Source organism: Seriola aureovittata, chromosome 24, assembly GCF_021018895.1.
Source record: "Seriola aureovittata isolate HTS-2021-v1 ecotype China chromosome 24, ASM2101889v1, whole genome shotgun sequence".
NCBI lineage: Eukaryota > Metazoa > Chordata > Actinopteri > Carangiformes > Carangidae > Seriola > Seriola aureovittata.
The window spans coordinates 402,018-422,388 of record NC_079387.1 but is presented as its reverse complement, the minus strand read 5'-3'; the positions used below and the strand labels follow the sequence as shown (position 1 = coordinate 422,388).

General features: G+C 42.8%; 2 protein-coding genes across 2 annotated transcripts; one reads left to right on the top strand and one right to left on the bottom strand.

Moving 5' to 3' along the window:
- The first annotated feature begins 1,110 nt into the window (after window positions 1-1,110).
- Window positions 1,111-3,994, top strand: LOC130165544 (aldehyde oxidase 4-like). Its single transcript, XM_056370891.1, has 6 exons — window positions 1,111-1,267; window positions 1,727-1,816; window positions 2,233-2,402; window positions 2,579-3,097; window positions 3,210-3,729; window positions 3,824-3,994. Exons 1-4 carry the CDS (start codon window positions 1,184-1,186, stop codon window positions 2,709-2,711), a joined length of 477 nt encoding a protein of 158 aa, XP_056226866.1. The 5' UTR covers window positions 1,111-1,183; the 3' UTR covers window positions 2,712-3,097; window positions 3,210-3,729; window positions 3,824-3,994.
- Window positions 3,995-4,129: 135 nt separating this feature from the next.
- On the bottom strand, window positions 4,130-15,657 carry aox6 (aldehyde oxidase 6). Its single transcript, XM_056370890.1, has 35 exons — window positions 15,552-15,657; window positions 14,447-14,504; window positions 14,229-14,325; window positions 13,002-13,110; window positions 12,657-12,783; window positions 12,444-12,505; window positions 12,185-12,247; window positions 11,934-12,014; window positions 11,553-11,697; window positions 11,368-11,460; window positions 11,133-11,284; window positions 10,916-11,009; window positions 10,689-10,798; window positions 10,105-10,289; window positions 9,795-9,957; window positions 9,597-9,674; window positions 9,339-9,508; window positions 9,138-9,264; window positions 8,854-8,976; window positions 8,605-8,701; window positions 8,355-8,479; window positions 7,939-8,072; window positions 7,701-7,788; window positions 7,426-7,512; window positions 7,139-7,330; window positions 6,806-7,033; window positions 6,517-6,612; window positions 5,930-6,058; window positions 5,743-5,817; window positions 5,596-5,648; window positions 5,398-5,512; window positions 5,243-5,308; window positions 4,937-5,125; window positions 4,676-4,843; window positions 4,130-4,380 (listed from the first exon to the last, which is right to left on the bottom strand). The coding sequence occupies exons 1-35, from the start codon at window positions 15,600-15,602 to the stop codon at window positions 4,330-4,332; spliced, it is 3,981 nt and encodes a 1,326-aa protein (XP_056226865.1). The 5' UTR covers window positions 15,603-15,657; the 3' UTR covers window positions 4,130-4,329.
- Window positions 15,658-20,371: the final 4,714 nt, after the last annotated feature.

Sequence of the window (20,371 nt, the reverse complement as noted above, 5' to 3'; positions counted from 1 at the left end):
TTTTATTTGTGATTCCATGTCTTCTTGATTTTCTGTGTTTTCTCTTTCCTTGCCGTCTTTACTGCTTTTATCTGTTTCTTTTCCTTCTTCCTCTTCCTTCCTTCCTTTCTTCTTTGTCTTTACTTCCTTCCTTCCTGTCTTCCAGGTTGTAGAGAAGAATGCAGATCCAGAGGAGGTGCTGCTCGGCTTTCTGAGGAGAAAAGGTTGATTTTATTCTCATCTATTCTTAAGCCATTTCAAAATAACGCCAAAAACACCTGTATCATAAAACCATGATGTTAGAGCCCATTGCAGGTTGTTTTATAATTAAATAAAATTAATGAGGAATATCATTAATAAAATGTATTTAAATGTATTATATGAAACTCTGTACTAAAGAACTTGTGAAGATGTATTATTTAAATATAATGTAATAAGTGTTCATTGAGTTTGTTTTAAAATTTCATATAAATAATTTGAGCTAGTAGTAAGTATTTTTGGGTTTAATTAAAGCTGCAATTACTAAGTGACTTGAATGGATGATTACTGTACTATTATTCACAAACTGAAATATAATAACTCAAAACTGAGATGATTAATCCATTACAGTTATAAACACGTCACGATGGAATTAAATGAATATTTTCAGCAGAGATCTGGCTGCTGCCAAAATGGAGGAGGAACAGGGAAATGCTGTATGGAAAACAGAGCGAACAGTGGGGAAAGTGATGTGAGGTCAAAACATGTAAAGTCAAAACATGCTAATTTGATTGGTTTCTGGATGTGACAGTAAAAGTTCTGTCTCGTGTTTGTCAGATCTCTCAGGAACTTTTCCCAATGGACGATTTTTTACCTCTGGACCCTTCTCAGGATCTTATCTTCCCTCCAGAGCTGATGGTGATTCTTTTTTATCTGAACTAAAAAAAGATAATAACATTAATTTATCTGCCTCCCAGATGTGAATTTTCCATTCTGTTGTAGATTATGGAGAAGAAACTGAGTGGAAGTGCTACTACTTGTTAGGCCTCTCTGGATAGCCTCACTGTTACCAGGCAATTCGTGACTCAACAAACCAACTTGCACAAAACAATCTCTCTGTATCTGTTCCCACCTTCTCGTCCTCACCTGTCCTGCAGGCCTGACAGTGGGAGCTGCCTGCGGCCTCAGCACGCTGAAGGAGGAGGTGGGGAGGGCCGTGGTGGAGATGGAGGAGGAGAGGACCGGAGGACACCGGGCGATGCTGCAGACGCTTCAGTGTCTGGCGGGGAAACAGATATGCAACATGGCGGTAGGTCCGTTATATAAAATCAGGTCGACTCTGCTGCACTAACTGGTCCTGAACAGGATTTTGAAGTCCTGCTGTCCATCCACATCCCCTTCTCCAAACCCGTGAGACCTGCTGCTTTAACATTCACAGCTCACATATTCCATGTTCAGCTGCCTCTCACGTTCAAGGCAAGACTCTACCTCCTCTTGTCTGACACTGTGTGGCTCTGTTGTGTCCTCGGTGGGAGTTTGTGGCGGCGTATCGACAGGCCCAGAGAAGAGATTTTGCCTTCTCCTTTGTGAACGCTGGGATGAAGGTGGCCATTAGGGCAGAGTAGCTTCTTTTTCCAAGTTTTACATGCAGGTCGTCCTGGAGATGACAGAGAGGGTCGGAAAACTCGCAATAACAAACAAGTGTTAATATGTCTAAACATTTTCATCTATAGAACAGCAACTGTTGATCTGAATGCAACCATTTTAGGGTGTTTCAGATGTTGATCTTCCCCTGGAGTATCTCAGCGCACTCAAGCCCTTCAAGAACGAGATGCCCCGGGGGCAACAGTCCTACCAGGTTGGTGCAGAGATCCTAGATAATGGTCTGTATGAGTAATGTACTGACATTAACTTTTATTCACTATAACTACTAATTCATATTTTATCATTTTAAGGTTTTACTCTATTTTGTGTCTTCTTACATTGTGTAATTATGTAATAATGAATTGTTTTTTAAATGTCTCTTGGGTGGTTAAATGTGCTTTATTTTGAAAGAGAAATTGTGATATCTCAGCCTGGGGCGTAGGTGTGGATCACAGGCAGAAGGAAAATTAAACCTTCAGTGTGTGTTTGTTTCACTTTCACGTCCACTGAACTGAGGCTAACTGAATCCAACAAAGCCTCCTCTGTGCTGCATTCGCTCCATGTAACACTCATTTATTTATCTGATCAAACAAATCAGCTGTCAGACCGCTCTGTCCCATTCATCCACAGCTCGTCTCAGAGGCCCAGCCCTCCGCTGACCCCGTGGGCCTTCCCAGCATGCATCAGTCTGCTTTCCAGCAAGCCACAGGTGAAGCCAAGTACTATGACGACCTGCCGCCCGTCAAGGGTGAGCTCTTCATCGTCATGGTGACAAGCAACAGAGCCCACGCCAAAATCATGTCAGTATCACTCTCTATCTGGGAGTCAATGCTTTAGTTGATTAAAAGTGATATCACACCCTCTGGTGGTCATCTCGAAGAACTACAGCCCCAGCACTTTGAACCAAAAATGACTCACTTTAATCATTTACTCTTATTGTTACTGTCTCAGTGTTGTGTCTCTCTTCATAAACCAGGAACGTCGACCCATCTGAGGCCCTGGAAATGCCCGGTGTGGTCACGTTTGTCCTGCTCGAGACGTTCCCGGGTCGAACCGGAGACTCTGGTTCAACAACCCAGAGGAGCTGTTCGCTGAGGAGGAGGTCCTGAAATCTGCTCGTCACACACTACATCCATGTCCAAGAAGAAAACAACTAAGAACAACACAATTATCAGAGATTTTTCATGCCAATAAACAAGATCAACCTGCAATTTATCTTTACTACAAAATGATTGGATGAAGAAAATCAACCATCATCAATTTTGATAATCAATTACTTGAATTACTCTTTCAGATGGATTCTGGGAAAGTGTGTTTCTAACATTCTATAGACCAAGTGACAAATAATAAAGGTCCCCTTGGGGACGGTCCCCTGGTTCTGATGACCAGGGGACCGTCTCAGTACAAGGTCCCGGCGCTCTGCGACGTCCCGGCCGAGCTCAACGTTCATCTGCTCGCCAACGCCTGAAATCCACGAGCCATCTATCTGTCCAAGGTACTCCCACACACTGACCCACAGAACAAGTGTATTATGACACGAAAAGCAAAATTCATCTAAAAGTCTTGATGAAACCTTAAGCACACTGCTGAATGTCTTCTTGCCCCAGGGCATAGGTGAGCCTCCAGTCTTCTTCGGCTCCACTATTTTCTTTGCCATCAAAGCGGCCATCACAGCGGCGCGCAAGGAGAGAGGACTGGGTGACACTTTCCCTCTGAGCCCCCCCGCCACAGCTGAGAAGATCCGCATGGCCTGTCAGGACCATTAGACTGTCAGACTTGTTACGTTTTAACAGGCTGTTAAACCGATGTCAGAAATGATGCTAAAACTAAAAACAAGAAAACTCACTGGAACCTGAGGAATCCAATTCTGCACTCACTTGTAAATGAGAGCAACATGTGCCTGTCCAGACATGCCGGTGTTGGCTGTTTGGACTGTGGAGCCATGGCAACGCTGCACTGTGTCACAGTGAAATGTGTCTAATGCACAACTACTGGACAGAAGCATCAGAGAATGAAGTAATGCAACTGACTTGAGTGAAATCCTGCAAAATGTCTGTGTTAAAACTGCTTCATGATGCAGTTCACATACTGTATCTACTAAAAAGGCAAGCTGAAAAAGAACTGCAGGTGAGGCCAGATGTTTGCATCTTGATGTTGTCACCCTTACTTGCATTTCCTAACCATTTCCTGTCAAGCACCTGATTTCCCGTCGCTCTTGCAGGCGTCATCTCCGACGGACGGGACTGCGACTCCGTGGTGCGTCCGCGTGTGATCATCCTCGGCCCACAAGAAGATAGATCAGTGTTAGTTTACCAATAATTATGGATCTTTTTTAGTATGGATTCGGTCTCTACTGTTACATTTTAAATCTTTCTACTAAAGATAGTTGGAGTTTGTCATTTCTTGTCGTTAGTGTTTCTTCAGCTACAGATGAAACACTAGATTTATATAATATATTCGGTATTTGTTAAATTGATTATTGTGTTGTTGAAATAGTGATGGTGTGAGACAAAAACATTCATGTGTTTCCTTATAATCAAGTGCATTTATTTCACATTATACATGGTTGATAATTAGGATAAATGTGCAAAATAACATCAGTCAAAAGTAACATTTATTTGTATGTTAAGATATTTGTATTGTATTAGTTAGTAACTGTTAGTTACATTTAGTTCATAGTCAGTTTAACTTCAGTTTGATTATATTTAAAACATTTTTTGAAAAGTTTTAGATGTTTAAGGCCCACGGTTTAAAAGATCCTGGTTTGCTGGCTGGAATCTGGAAACAAAATAAAACAACAAACAAAAAAAACATCAGAAATGAAAAATTCTGTCATTTTTATTGAACTTTTTCTATTTTCCATTATTAACAAAGAACTGATTTCAGTGGTTCAACGTATTCCCTTTGTTTTGATTAAATTTGCTTCCTTCATCTGGATTAAATCTGATTAATTTCACTCAGGGAAAATAAATAGAGTGTTTTGTACAGTAGCTTCCTGTGTGTCAGTTTTGTCTCGTCATCCATATTGGAATTTAACTAAAGTGGATGGTGCTTACTGTTTCAGTATTATTACCTTCTGAGTGAACGGGGAGGCACAGGCCAGACAGGCCCTCTCTGGTGTCGCAGGGCTGTCCAGGGAAAACGGGCCGACTAGACCGGACTCTGAGCGCGCCGCGGCTACGGCGTCTTTGATGGCGAAGAACACAGAGCTGCCGAGGAAGAGGACGGGTTCTCCGATGCCCTGCAGAGAGAGAGAGGATCGTCAGGAATGTTGCTTGGCGGAGACTGAAGCAGTCACAACAGTCACATTTAAACAGCCATGACGACCTCTGACCTTTGAGGAGTAGATGGCGTGGGGGTTTTCGGAGTCCGACAGCAGATAGACGTTGAACTGAAGCGGCACGTCGCACACCGCAGGGATCTTATACTGAGACGGACCTCGAGTGTACAGGAGCCCAGAGGGGGAAAACTTCAGCTCCTCCAGAGTGTAGAAACCCACACCCTGAATGAAGGCTCCTTCAATCTGACGCAACATGCAAAACGAGTGGTTACTGGATTTTTTTTTCTATTGCAGCAAAGTGAAAAATAAAACGCGCTCCGCCAGGACCCACATCCTTTAGGTGTGACAACCTGGTCTCACCTGTCCGATGTCCACAGACGGGTTCACGCTCCTGCCGATGTCGACCACGATGTCCGTCCTCACAGTCTGCAAAAAGCAAAAAAAACAAAACAACAACATTATTCTCTCAGCCTAATCTGATGTTTGTCAGGAAGATTGAATGCGTGACCTCTGACCCTGTAGTCTCCTGTGAGGCTGTCCAGCTCCACCTCGCAGCAACACGCTCCATATGTGAAGTAAGCATAAGGCTGACCCTCCATCTTGTCCCAGTCCATATGAAGGTCTGGACCTCTGAGGACACACAGGAAGCCATCACTGTTTCTTGACTCATTACATGAATTATTTCAGTGGGATAAAGTTTGAATCTGTCTCACCTGTAGAATCCAGTTGCTGATAAACTGATTTTCTCAAAAAAGGCTGCTCTGGCCTGAGAACAGGAGACAAAAACACATAGATCCTTCTCTGTTGGCTGGTGTTGATTATAATGCTGCATTTTCCCAGGTTTCCATGTCAAATCATACCCAACTCTCCCATGATCCTTTGGGGTCCTTCTGCCTGAGTGGCTCCAGGCGCTGGTACAGAGTCTGGCATGCATTCTGAAGGAGAGAAATCGAAAATGATATTTGTTTTATTTCAGTCAAAATGAGCGAATCAAAAACACAGGCCGTAATATTCATCGAACAGTTTACTGCAGGAGCTGGACTTTACCTTGACCGCCATGCCATTGGCGTCGGTGCCGAAGGAAGCAGCGGAGGGGCAGGTGTTGGCAACCGTGCTGGTGCTGGTTTCACTGATGTAAATCTTGGAGGGCGGGATATGAAGCTCCCGGCTCGCAACCTATCAGCACACAGGAAACGGACCCCTCAGCTTTCAAGATAATACCTGCAATCCAAGTCCGATCTTTCCTAATGAAGAGTGTGCAATTGTTAGGGACTATTTTCAGTGGTGGATTAATACACATTTGGTGCTTCAGTGAGTATGTGGGGCAGCAGGAAAGTGTGTGTGTGTTCATGGTGATGAAGGTCACCCAGTGAAACAGTGAGGTGTTTTTGGAAAACAATGATGGCTCAGAGGAATAAGACGTATCAGGCTGTAGAAGCACAGAATCTAACTAATGCGCTTTTTCTTTAATGTTAGAACCTTTTGATAAATTTGGAAATGAAGTTTTCAATTATTTATGTCACTGTTGGAGAGACAGGCGGCTTTTAAGGTATTTAATGGATATTCTTCCAAACATTGCACCTGCAGTATTATAACTGCTGTACCTCAGTGACCTCAGTGCTGTGTCACGGTACCTGCTGCATCTTAGTGTGGATCCCCTGACCCATCTCCGTCCCCCCGTGAGTGACCAGCACAGAGCCGTCTTTATAGATGTGGACCAGAGCTGCAGCCTGTTGCACAAACATGCAGACAAGAAAAACACTCATATGACTAAACGGGAAAAAACACAGTGCAAATTAAACATTTTTAACAATAGACAGACTAAAACTGGCATCATCTTTTGTTCTTCTTCATTTCAAGTACTAATATCCAAAAACAAAAACCAGGTGGATGCACCCCTGATAAAATCTGGATCCCAGAGACCTGATTTAAGAAGCTCTCAGCAAACGCGATGCCGTATTTGATGGGAATGATGGACATGCCCTTCTTCTTCCAGCGGCTCTGCTGGTTAAACTGGTCGATGGCTTGGCGGCGGGCGCCATAGTCAGACTTGGCTTTACATTCCTCCCAGCAGCGCAGCATGTTCTCCGGGCTGAACTCAAACTTGTAGTGGGTGACCGACGGCCCCTCGTACATGTTGATCTCTCGAACCTGATGAATTTGAAAACAGGAAATTAAAATCTTTAATTAAAAGTAAGATATGAAACACTTGTCTCTTATCATCAAGTGCGCAGCGAGACAAGACGGCGTCCAAACCTGGTCGACGGGGCGTCCCAGCACTACAGCAACATCGTTGACCATGTTCTCCACAACCATGATGCTCTGGGGCACGCCGAAGCCCCTGAAGGCGGTGTTGGAGGGCAGGTTGGTCCTGCAGGCGGCAGCACGGCCTCGCAGGTTGGGGATGTTGTAGGCGTTGTCCATGTGAAGCAAAATCTTCTCAACCACCTGCAGAAGAAGAAGAAGAAAGAAGAAGAAGACATTTTCATTTTATGATTTTGTGGTTTGAAAATGCAGAAACAAGTAAAATCTCTTTTACCGACCAGAAGAGATTCATCCACAGTGTTGCCAGCGTTGGTGTAGTACTGGATATCTGCAGCCACGATCCTCCCATCATTCATGAAACCCACCTGAAACAAACAGCAGTCGACAAAAACCGCAACTTCACCACGTTAGATTATCAAAAAAACAGTTTGGATCATGACCAACAGCCTGATCACATAGTATTTCCTTCACAGACTGTTTATCTTAAAGAAAATCTCGTATTCCAGATTTTGGTTGTTTTTCTTTCATTGTGTTTTTGAGTGTGTTGTTGAACCTTGTACTTTCCCAGGACGGGGTGACGTGCTCCTGTAATCAACATGTCCTCGCCTCGCTCCAGAACACAGCGGACTGCACGACTGGTCCTGAACAGAAGATTTTGAAAACATCAACTCTCCCGGCCTTTCTTGATTTCTATCATCTCATCCTGGTTTATACAAAACATTTAACTACTGTTTTCTGTTTTGTTTTCGCCAATTCTTCTGGACTGGAAAATCCAGTCGGTCGTGACTTACTTCCACGCAGCCACAGAGGTGATGCAAGCCAGGATGGCGGTCTTAGTGACCTTCCCTCCAAACGCGCCGCCGATCCTCTTGACGTGACAGGTGACTCTGTTGGACGGGATGCCCAGCGTCTCCGCAATTGCATCCTGCAACAAACAGATCCTCTTCAGCTCTGATTTTATTAAACTCAACATTTTATAATAATCACTATTATTCTGAAATATTAGACACAAGCTTTAATCAAAAGGTCTATATATATATAAGTCAGAATCCAGGCCCAGGTTGACATTTAGCTCCGAGTCACAGTTGATCAGCAGACTCGGGTTAGGTTATTAAAAGTCAACAGGTCCCTCTATATTCAGGTCAAAATTAGATCTTGTGTCACTGCAAGAAGGACAACAGCCGCCAGTGTCCAGGTGTCGGTGTACCTGAGTTGAAGTCGGCCACTGGGTGGAGACGTAAGCGTTGAACTCCGTCTCCTCACCGACAGGAACAACCAGCATGCTCTGCGTCTCCATGTAGAAGTGCTCCTGGCCGCCCAGTCGCATCCCTCCTGAGGAAAACAAACAGATGAGAAAAATTAAAAAAGGTCAAAAGCATGGTTCCGTTTTAGCTCAGATAAAACTCATGCATTGTGGTGTCGGTAGAATTCTTTCCTAAAGTAAAGAAGATTTTTACCTTCATAAACCCGATCGACACTTTTAAAAGCCTCGTCTACATCTCCTCTCTCGATCGCCCTCCGTGGCTCAAAGAACGACGACTTTTCAACGGCTTCCTGTCACAGTGACGGAGGACAAACACCAGGGGAAATGAAAACGTACACACTTTTTACCTGAGATCGCAGACGTGTCGTTTAAATGGGTGAATCCACACTGACAAAGACACAGAAAACTAAGGCTGTGCTGTTCTCTAAACGTGAGCACAGACCTCTGCGGTGAACACAGGCTCCGGCAGGTCTTCGTAGCTGATCTTCACGGCCGCTGCGCCTCGTCTGGCGTGGGCCCTCGTGTCAGCCACCACCGCGCAGATCATCTGACCGATGCAGGACACCTGAAAACACGCGGAGATAATTCTACTGTAGATATTAAAACAAGATGATCACAGCACCTGATCACAGTTTTCAACGGGGCCTTGAAATTGAATTTATTGGCACAGTGAATATGTGAAATGCTATTGAAGGATATATTCTTCTTTTTGGAGCTGTTCTTTACCTCCGTCTCAGCGAGCAGCTCCTCGTCGTAACCAAATAATGTACGGACTTTCTTCCCAGGAATATCTCTGGCCGTGATGATGTCGGCAACGCCAGGAAGCTGCAGAGCCTCGCTCACGTCCAGCCCTCTGTCGGACAAAAAGACACGTTTTAGAACCAGACGTGGAGATTTAGCATTAGAGAAGCGTCACTGTCTCTTTACGTGATCTTGGCGTGTGCTCGAGAGCTGGTGACCAGAGCCAGGAAGAGCTCCCCGTCTGTCGTGGGGATGTCGTCGCAGTAGATGGCTTCACCTGTGGCCTGGCTGATGGCAGAGCGATGCATGATGGGACGCCCCACCGGGTCCTGGTCGCTCTGGTCCTTTGGCACATGCTGCAGAGGGAGAAGGGGAAGCAGTCAGCTTTATGTCACAGTCTTTCAAATTTAAGATACAGGAACACACACACACACACACGCTGACCTGGAACTCTTGCAGGCTGGGCTGGATCTCTCTGGGTAAAGGCTGGATCCTCTCATGAAGCTCATCTGTGATCACATGCTGTAAAAACTCTTGTGTCAATATCCCTCAGCATCTACCGTGCAGCATTTCATTCCACCAGGGAGGAATTTACATTGGTGGCCATTTTTTTTTTTTTTTTTACTCACTGCAGAGGCCTACCATTTCTCTGAGCTTGCGCAGGACCTCCAGGTTAAACCTGAAGAGGAAGCTGAGAGTCAGGGACCGCCGGAACTCTACTTTTCCTCCAGGAGCCGAGGGAGGGAGGACCAACTCGTCCAGGAGGACATCATAGGCCCGGCTGAGGGTTTCATCGTCCCACGGCCTGAAGGAAACACGGGGGGGAGCACTAAGGAGTGTGGATTTCATCAAGATATGAACGGAAGGGAAGGATTAAAGCAAGAGGAGGAAAGGAAACGGCAGAATTTTCTTGTTAAACTTTCCCATATCGAGCGATAAACATCTCACTGACCGCGTGATGAAAGTTGCGCAGGTTTTGGCAGCACTGACTGTGGTCGGTCCCATTCCCCCGTAGTAAATACTGACATCCTGAACCACTCTGGATCCCTCCGAGAACAACACCCTCATCCCCGTCGTCACGGTGGCAAATGAGCTCTCCTTCCTCGGAGCCTGGCGGAAAGCTCGGACAAACTCCCCCTGCAGGACAAAAATGGCCTTAGGTTAAGTGACCTTTAAAGTTTTTACATCTTATTAGCTTTTCTTAACACTCACAGCCTCATGAGCAGCGAAATATTTCGCCTTTTAGGTTTGAGTTGAATAGCATGAGCAGAGACAGCAGTGGAAGAGGAACAACATCTGGAAATGAAATGTTAAATGAAGCACTCTGCTTTGTATTAGTCCAATAAATAAACGGCTCATACCCGCAGTGATGTTCCACAGTAGTTGAAAGGAAAACAAACACAGCTGATGATTCAAATGTTTGAGTGAAACACTGAATACAGAGATTTAAGAGTGTTTTCTTTTCCCCAATAAGCACCTGACCAAACATAAAAACTGAGGTTGCAAATGGATTTTTCTCAGACAGAACGTTTGTACCTTTCTGGAAAAGGGGATGAAGACAGAGACAACGATCTCTTCTGGTTTCAGGACGGTTTTTCCAAAGCTCACGAAGAAGTCCTGGTCGAGAGGAACCTCTCGTCTTCCTCCTGGTGGATTCAGACGGAAGTGCTCGTTAAGTCTGTTTTTCTCCTGTCTGAACAGCAGAGGTTCCTCTAGAAGCCGTCACAGGGTTTCTGATTTCTTCATTAAATCTGGACACTCACCGCTGGAGATGACACTCACTTTGCTGTTCCCAGCAGCCAGAACAGGGTTCAGGTCTGAATTAGGGTACGCACTCATGATGTTGCCTCCAAGAGACTAAACATGTAAAAACAAGAATCAACACACAGGAAATTCATAATTTTTAATGTCAAGGACACGTTTCCAGCCACAGGAGGCGGAAATGAATAAAGAAAAGAAAGATGGAAAACATATACTTACAGCAACATTACGGATCTGCCGGCTTCCCAGGTTCCTTAGCTGCTGGATCAGAGCTTTGAAGAGTTCGGTCTTCTCCTCTGGAAACTGAGGAAGCAGCTTCTCCAACAGGGACCGAACCTCGGACAGACAGCAGCCGGCTCCCACCCACACACCTGTGGGGGAACCCAGCGTGTTAGCAACAGAGCTGCAGGCTACTGTGTGGAACAAGCTCGTGCGGAAATGGAAGGTGACCCACCCTGGGGTGTGCGAGCGACCTCGAACAGCTCCTTCACTCTGGTTGGAGAGATTATCAGTGGATGCAGGACGCCTTTGAACTTTATATCTGGACCTTCAGCACAAAGCAGACAGACGAAGGAACTTTGGCGTCTTTCTCTATAATACACAGGAAATGAAAAAGCAGAAACTGGTTTGACCGGTCACCTATGTTGGTGTTGCCCATGACCAGCGGGGCTTTCGGGTTACTCCCCCTCAGCTGGACCAGCTCCTCCAGAGAGGCGGGGGACACCCAGGTCATCCTCTCCCCATGGAAGGTGAGTGTCTGTGGGTTCGCTGTCTCCGCCATCAGCTACGGACAGAGAGACATTTTTAATAAATGCACTTTGTGGCATCAGTGATTCATCAGCGTTAGACTTGGTAATATCTACGCAACATGAGTATAACATGGTTGAATTCAGCTCAGTTCTTTGACATCACAAGAACTCAAACGACCCCCGTGTCAATTTAGGCTGCGTGTCAAATTCATTTTCCGAGGGTACGACACAAAATTGTTAACACCAAATAAACTAACATCTGACAACTTACAATCAGTTCAGGAGGGAAGATCAGCTCCTGTGTCGGATCCAGCGGCTGAAACTCCTCCGTGTCAAACAACCGGGGCTTCTCCTGCAGGCCATCATGAGAGCATGATGGGATTTTTATCATGACATGAGAGGGTGTGACTGGTACTGATTACAAGTTAAACGGTGAATCTCAAAGGGAGGGAAAAAAATAGGAAATGCACTAAAGAGTAAAAGAAAAGTAGAAAAACGAAAAAAGGAATCAGTTGAACTCACAATATCTTCCTCTCCATTGAGGCAACAGTTTCCCTCTCCATTGGCTTGGCAGCAGCTGGTTTCCTGTCGGGATCATTTCACATGGACGTCACGCCGCATGCAGCCATGCAACCATTTTCACGTTTCACTATTATTTCATTTTTTTTTATCATCAGATCAAAAAGGATTTGTAACAGTTACAAGCCTCAGTTGTGTCGCCAGTCTCAGTGTTGATTTCTCCTGAGTGGTGTCACGCTGGCTGTAGCGCTCAGCTTCGTACCTGACAGAAGGTCCTGCAGCCGTCAACAATGGGCCGATATCCAGTACAGCGACACAGATTACCTGAAAACACAGCGAGGAAAATCACTTGGTGCGTTCCCACGCACAGGAGTAATTTGATTATATCTGGATTTGTGATAAACGCGAGCAGAAAAACACTGTTATGGACCTCGAAACATTAATAGAACAGATTTAGCACACAAAGCAAACAAACCAGCCAGAGCCTCCGTGATGTCTTCCATGCTGGGCTGAGGTTTGTTCCTCAGCAGAGTGTACACAGACATCACCATCCCCGGAGTGCAGAAGCCACACTGGGAGCCGTGAGCCTTCGCTATTCGCTCCTGTAAACACAAACATCCACAGCTCGTTTCAAACCTATTATACATAGCATTTCGTTCCCGATGAAATGATTTGAAATCATTTATTTTTGTTGGAAAATGGAGGCCACAATTGTGCAAAACTGACTACACCAGAAACTGCTGGACCCGATTCACATGGTGCTGTTTATCATCTTTAGCTACTGAAATCAGATAAAGAGAAAAAGAATGAACTGACTGACCTGTACGGGGTGGATTCTGGTCTTGGTGCTGCCGATGCCCTCCACCGTGGTGACGGCAGCTCCGTGAAGCTGACAGAGCGGCAGGAGGCAGGCGTTGGCCGAGTAATGTCTGACGGTGCAGTGAAGGCAAAAAGTGTGATACAGGTTGGCGGGAAGGAAAACGAAACACAGGTGATTGAAAACAGGTACGAACTGAATCACACGAGGCACACAGGAAAAACAAGGTAGGAAAAATCAAAATAAAAGACAGAACGGGTTAAAGGGACTTTTTTTCTGTTTTACATTTGTGAAGGAGCATCTCCTCCTGTGCTGAAGGAAACAGATGCTGCACTGGTTTGCTGCCAGGAAGGGAAATTACCATCAGCCACCACAACTAACTCTCAGCTGTGGATGTCCAAACCACTTTGGCAGATAACCAGCTCGCAGTCAGGCTCCCTCTTGTTTTCTAAAGATCTAATTTAGTTTTTTAAAAAATGGTGGCAGTGTTTGGTATTTTGGAATTCCACCAACCTCGTTAATGGATGAACAAATTCATGTTCCGGTCTATGTTGCAACCAGTTGTAACAAAACACAGGCTGTGGTGGGAGTTTAGCAGGCAGCTGTGTTTCCAACAGGGAGGAAACCTGAGAAAATTTTTCTATTTGTTAATAATTTAGAAATATCACAACAAACACAGATCAAGCACAGTTTAGTAGCGGATCCAAATAAAAGCTCTCTGGTGTATTTTGTCAAGAAGATGGTGTTTAAAGGTCCATTTGGATAAATCAAACACACCGGAGAATATGTTACATTTTTTTCTCTTGTGACGCAAAGGAAACATCCGTGTCTAAAAAATAAAAAAATAAAGGATCTCACACACCATCCATCACTTGAACATTAGTAACACAACGTTCTTTGGTCCTCAGACCTTCATCAAGCTAAAATTCATCCAAACAAACAAGGGAAGAAAACTCCTCTGAGTTGAGTAAATAAAGTGAAGTACTGGACAGTGTGCAGGACTCTTTGGATTCTTTTCAACATGTGAAGCTCTGCAGGACGACCTACAGCGGTTAATACATCTGCCAGGTCTTTACTGATCAATATCTCGGGGCTAATCAATAACTTCATGGTAAACATTAGTACGTAGTTTATCACAGTTTGTGTTTAGCTTTTAAAAAGCAGCAGTTATGTGCTCACAGAACCAAAGAGTTGCGACTGTACAGTATCTGAGCCTGTAGTCAAGGATACATGATGGTTTTGCTGGCAGGTTGATAGCGAGACACCATGACTGTGCAGGCCCCGCAGCCTCCGCCGCCGCAGCCATACTTGGTTCCAGTTAACCTCACTGGAGTCACAGTCAAGGAAAAATAAAACAACATGAAGGTGGCGCTCACATGATCCATTTGTGATTTGTGAACACAATTAGTTGATTATGTGAAAGTGGATTTGGAGATTCGAAAGGATACGTTTCTCTCTGAGGAAGGACAACAGCATCGTCTCAGGGTCCGCATGGTTCTCCGTTACCTGGTGTGACGGGAAGCAAAATCACAAATCAGAGTTCACGCTGTGGTTACGATGTAAAACCACCTCCCTCCACCTCCACTGGGCTGCGACTGTCATGAGTTAAAAATGATCTTGTTTATGTTTCTTTAAAGTTTTAAACTGTCTGGGGTTGAGTTCACTTAAACAAAACATTAACATATGGTCAGATAAATATTTGCAAAAGGTTGTTATGTTCCTAGTTTATTCCTCTAGAAAGCCATTAATCATTTCTGGTTTTGAATGATTTCTACACATGCATGTTAAACTGGACTGAATCCTGAGGTGAGGATATTTTAAGCCACTTTCTTGGCAGAGAACAAAAAATGTGTATTTAGTGTTTCCTTCAGGATTTTCTTCTTGCCAAGAATAAAAATGCTCTAAAACAGAATTTGAACTATCATGTGAGGCTAAAAATATCCACTGAAACCAGACTATTAAAATGCAATTTAAATCAAATCAAGAATATATCAATTAATTTACAAAAAAAAAATTGATTCACAAATGTGCAAAAAAATATGTTTTTTTTTTTTTTAAATCTGCTCTTATGTGTGTCTGTTCTGTGAGAAACCTACTTCTGTTTCTAAATCAAATTTAAATAACTATCTGCACCAGCCAAACTCAGCTCCATTGTAAAATTAATGACATAGAAAAAATAAAATTATCATATACTATAACTGTTAATACAAATTTCGAGTCATACGTTTTACAGTTGTGGTCAGTTTAGCTTTTACCCATCGGCCCTTTCGTCTTAGAACCTTATACGTCACAAATTTCCGTGTAACATCGATTGTTGATTTCAGACTATTTCAACTAGTTTCTGTTTAATTTAATTTACTATTTTAATTTATTTAAGTCTCTGACAACGTTTTATGAGTTGAAGGTCACCGGCAACGAGCAGTTAAAAACTTTTTTTAAATCTTGAAAAGACATTTGTGGCCTACGTTGGTGTCAAAATCAAAATAAACAGTTAACAGTTAAAAGCCACACGACCACAAACTGCTAAATGTATGTCTCAAATGCTAAATGTACCTTTTTCCCGTTGACAAAGAAGCATAAAGCGTCTACTTCCCCCGAAAACATCTTTCAAGTGCATACGCCAACAGTTTATCAGTCACAGTTAGCTAGAACACTTCCGGCTGTCTAGACTTTCAAAGTAAAAGTAATTGCTATTTGTAGATAATCAACAGTTGAGATAAAAATAAAGATGCTAGTGTGTAGCATAAGTATGTGTTTATTATTTATTTATTGAGTATTTTTTATCTTGCAAATCTAGCATGTAAGACTTACATATTTGCATCTATAATAATAATCACTAGGACTACATACAGCATTTAAATACTGTTTAGGCTAACTGATAAATGTATCAATACTTTTACACAATTATGTTTAATATTTTATAGCTTATGTTCTACTGATTATTCTTGATTTCCTCTTTAATAACTGCTTTTAATTAATAGAAGTATATTTACATGGTGGTATTTTATCACGCTTAAGGATTTAATTTCTCCACCCCAAAAAAAAAACATGTACAAACACATTTTTAGCTTTTCGATGACCTTTTAAGCAGAAAATGATGATTGATTATTAATCATATGTGAAAATATTATTGTTTTATTTTTACATCTAATAGGACTTTATTTCCTGTCCCACACTGCTGCATAACTCTGACTTGATCCGTCCAATTTGCTTGCACAGGACCAGAAACGCCCACCTTCAACTATATGGGACCTGGGTAACTTCAGCAATCCATCCAAAACACACAAAACATACTGAACTAGAATTACAGTTAATGTAGAATTTGCCGCTCCCATCTGTGGATAATACTGTGATTTTTCAGTCATGATTTTTATTTAAAATATGTCTGTCATACAATACAATCTCTATTTATTATTTCCTTTATGTCACTGATTACTGCTCTTTTTCTTTTTTATATGTTTTGATGTGATGGTTAAATCTTAAGTCTAAAAATGAAGCAGCCTACAATTATAATTCCCTGCAAATGCATCAATGTCTGCAGCTGCTCTGCTGTTTCACAATAAGCTGTATTCTGTAATAATTAACCTGAACTCTGCTCTGTAGGTGCATCTGTGTTAGGTTTAAAGAGGTCAGTGTGTCCTGTCACAACTAAATAATGATCAATTTACAATTTACACACGTCACATGCATAAGACAAAAAGCACTGCCACTATTATATGTTTTGCCACGGGGCCAGGATGACTGCTTTAAACATGGAGATAATTCTTCCAAAACATGTATTTATGCTTTTATACAGTTATTATAATCTATAGGTTTCATGCAATTTATCGTAAACGGAACATATTAAACAAAAAACAAGATATCTGATGCAAAAATAAAACTTTACATGATCAAAAACAGCTGTTTTCAGACACAGAGTGCAGGTGCAGGCTGGTGCCATAAGAGGGAGCTAAAGGCAAAGACAATGTAGAAAATATCACCAGAGGAAGGAATAAAACTGGACCAACCATAGACTGTATATAAAAAGAAACCCCAACCAGGTGTAAAATGGTGAAAAAAATTCAAAACCATCTAACTAACCAACTATCTTTGCTCGTTTATCTTTTATTCCTTTTTTGTGTGTGACTGTGTTTATTATCTGGAGGGTTGGAAGCTCGGCCTTCCTCTGATTCATTTGACTAAACAAATACGTGCATACCAGGCCACAGCTTGAGGTTGTCTTTCAAGTCCTCTTCTTATGTTTTTCTCCTTTTTGTTTTCTTCTCATCTTCCTGCGTTGTAAATGATCTTTATCTCTTTCTCACCTGCGTCCTACCAAGTACGTTTATTCATTTACAGCCCTACATGTAAGAGAAGTTAGAGTGTATTAGAATCAGCCAGTGATATAAAAGCTGATGAAGTAGCACATCACCTCCATCAGATTTAGAGTGTGGGAAACAGCGGTGGGAGCGCTCAGCCATCCCTGTCCCCGTTTGATCTCCTCCCAGTTTATTGACTCAGCTTTGTGCCAGGTTAAACATCAGTGGCTCTACCTTTTCTCAGAGGATTGAGTTTCTGTAACTCATTACACCAGGTATGATTCCCGAGGATGAAGAAAACCCCTCAAAGACTAAAAAACACGTCCTACTTTACAGCTCGACTTCTGTTTCTCATTGTTTTTTTTTTTTCCTCAGTTTTTGCAAACTGTCGACACAGCGTGAGATGTCAGACAGATTCACTTTATTTACACAAATCACAGCATGTTTGGTTGAGATTTACGGCTTAAGACACAGCAGACGGGTCAAAAGTGCGACAGCAACAACACACACACACACACACACACACACAGACAGACAGACACACCCTCAGGCTACTGAAGTCCAAACACTTTCCAGGCTGTTAACTCCTGCAGTCGTCGTGGAGAGGCTGATTTCAGCAGGAAACACTCACTATGAAAATGAAGGACACATTGGTTTGGCTCTAATATTTGTTTTCTTGTTGGAAAGATCTTCTTTTTTTTTTTTTTTTTTGCTCCCTTTAAATGAGAACTCTCAAGGTTCTGCTGTTTATAACGTTTCTCCAGTTTTATTAAAAGTAAACAGCCTCTAAATCCAGTTATTCGGCTGATATTGGTGTGGGATTTCAATATGAGTGTCTACATGAATGAAATGTTGTAATACCATTGAAATCATTGAAATTCCCATATTGGGATAAGCTGACACATGATTATACCACATATTATACGAACCCTTTATCCACAAAAATATATGACAAACTGGTTTCATCACCAGCTCCATTTAGTAGCTGTTCTGGAGCTTTCAACTGTATCACACGATCATCCTGATATTCAAATTCCCATATGTTGGTGGAACTAAAGGATTAAATGATCATTTATGGCTTTTATTTCCCACTTGATGTAAGTCTGATGTGCAGCATAAACGTACACATCTGGATGTTTGTGTACTCAAGCTTCGACAAACAGACCCGGACCTGCCGTGCGGAACATGTGGGGGCTTGTTTTTCCATTTCTGCCACATGAAGTTATTCTGGGCCGAGCGTCTGTCAACTATCGTCCGTCATCTGCTGAAAACGGATGCGGATGTGATTTCTCTTGCTGATCAGTTTTCTATCTTTTGCTTCATCTCTTGTTGAGGGAACGTGGCTTTAACCTCCGCTGACCTCACTTCCTTTTTTTTTTTTTTGCGATTTAAAAGTGGAAGTAGTCAGCTGAATACCTACAGTATAAACTTACAGTTAAACCTTAGTTAAAATCTGGCTGCGTATTCTGGCCTTGTGGTGTCACAAGAGACACTGGAAACATTATCAAGCTGTAACCCAGCAAAGTGGTGCGTACAGTTAAGAGTCCTGAGCCAGTTTTCAGCCACATTTGATGGGCGGTGGGAGATAATTTCCCTCCATAAGTACAGCTTACATGGGCCAAGTGAGGAAACTACCACTTGTATTTACTTGCTCGGTAATTAAACACTCAGAACATGAGGAGGATGTGAGGGAAAAATGCCCGGAGTAATTGGAAAAAGTTGTGGATTTGACCCGAGGCTTAAAAATTATTCAAACTGGAATAGATGACTGCTTTAAATACAGAAAAGTATTTAAATACATCATGTTGTAATGATGTTTGAGGCATTACGTCAACAGTCCTTTAAGAAGTCATTTTTCTGCACCTCTGGACAGACTGAGCTGAAAGCCTATGATGAAACAGAAAGGTGGACTCCACATTTACGTGAACTGAAATTACATAAAGCTAAAGCTCGATGCCTGAAGTGCATTTGATTCGTGTCTACACAAAGACATCAGCGACAACAGGCGGTGTTTTTGTTGGGACGTCCATTTATTCGTTATTTACGACCAGAAGCACTCGAATGCGTGACCCGTTTCCACACGACGGATCCAGAGGAAGAGACTGAGGCGGCGTGTGTCAGGCTCAGGACACAGGAAACAAGAAACATCAGTGTGTCTGGTTGAAATTAAAGTTAAATAGACACATGAGAGGATTTAGAATCTCCTTCTGGATCCATGTGGAGTCAAAATATGATGCGAGCAGAAAGCATCACTGTGAAAACAGCTGGATTTATCTTATTTCAGCTTCATGAGATGAAAAATCTGTGAAGAAATGGACTGAAATTTTAGATTTCACTTCACTGTGTTGATTCCTTTAATTGAACGTGATGGATGAAAGCAGACGACAAGAAGCAGGAAACATGACCGCCAGGAGGGATTTGCTTTGTTTAGATACTACAAATAAAGACTAAAGCTCTGCTAGCATCCTCTAGAAGCTACAGTGGTAATGCCACACCAAATAAAATCAACATACTGGACAAATGATTTTGCTAAACACAACAATGCAACACAAGTGGAGTGTAAGGTAGCAGATATCAGGGAAGCACAGAGCCGACGTACGTACATCATATCCTCCCATGGATGCATCACCAAGCAGAGAGGTCAGAGCCTCTACAGCAAGACTGGATATTTGTTGTCTGAAAGTCCTGGAGCTCAGTTCAGATACAAAAACTACCACGAAGACACAAAAGATGCAAAACAGTCACAAATACACTCAAGAGAGAGAGAGATACCAAACCAAGGAGACGCCAGGTGAGCAAAACAACCACAAAAAGACCCAGAAGGAAAAAGAAAGTGATGCAAAAAGAGAGAGAGACCGAAAAAAGACAAGGACAAACAACTATAAAGTCAACTCAAGAGGTTCCACGTAAAAAAAACGAAACCCCAAGATAGCGCTGTTTGTGAGGTTCCTGGTGCAGAGGGCCCCCGCCTTCTGGATTACAGAGGTGAGCCGTGTAATTTCACATGTTAATGACACGCTCCACCAAACAGCTGCCATTAAAGTCATCAATCTGACGCCATGTCGCTCTGCATTT

Excerpts from the sequence above, each read along its gene's own strand:
- LOC130165544 (XM_056370891.1), top strand. The coding sequence starts at position 1,184 with ATGGAGGAGGAGAGGACCGGAGGACACCGGGCGATGCTGCAGACGCTT. Across the intron at positions 1,268-1,726 it reads AACAGATATGCAACATGGCG|GGTGTTTCAGATGTTGATCT; the intron begins GTAGGTCCGTTA and ends CAACCATTTTAG. Across the intron at positions 1,817-2,232 it reads GGGGGCAACAGTCCTACCAG|CTCGTCTCAGAGGCCCAGCC; the intron begins GTTGGTGCAGAG and ends ATTCATCCACAG.
- aox6 (XM_056370890.1), bottom strand. The coding sequence starts at position 15,602 with ATGTTTTCGGGGGAAGTAGACGCTTTATGCTTCTTTGTCAACGGGAAA. Across the intron at positions 10,290-10,688 it reads TCATCCCCTTTTCCAGAAAG|GGGGAGTTTGTCCGAGCTTT; the intron begins GTACAAACGTTC and ends TTTGTCCTGCAG. Across the intron at positions 7,789-7,938 it reads ACCTCTGTGGCTGCGTGGAA|GACCAGTCGTGCAGTCCGCT; the intron begins GTAAGTCACGAC and ends TCTTCTGTTCAG.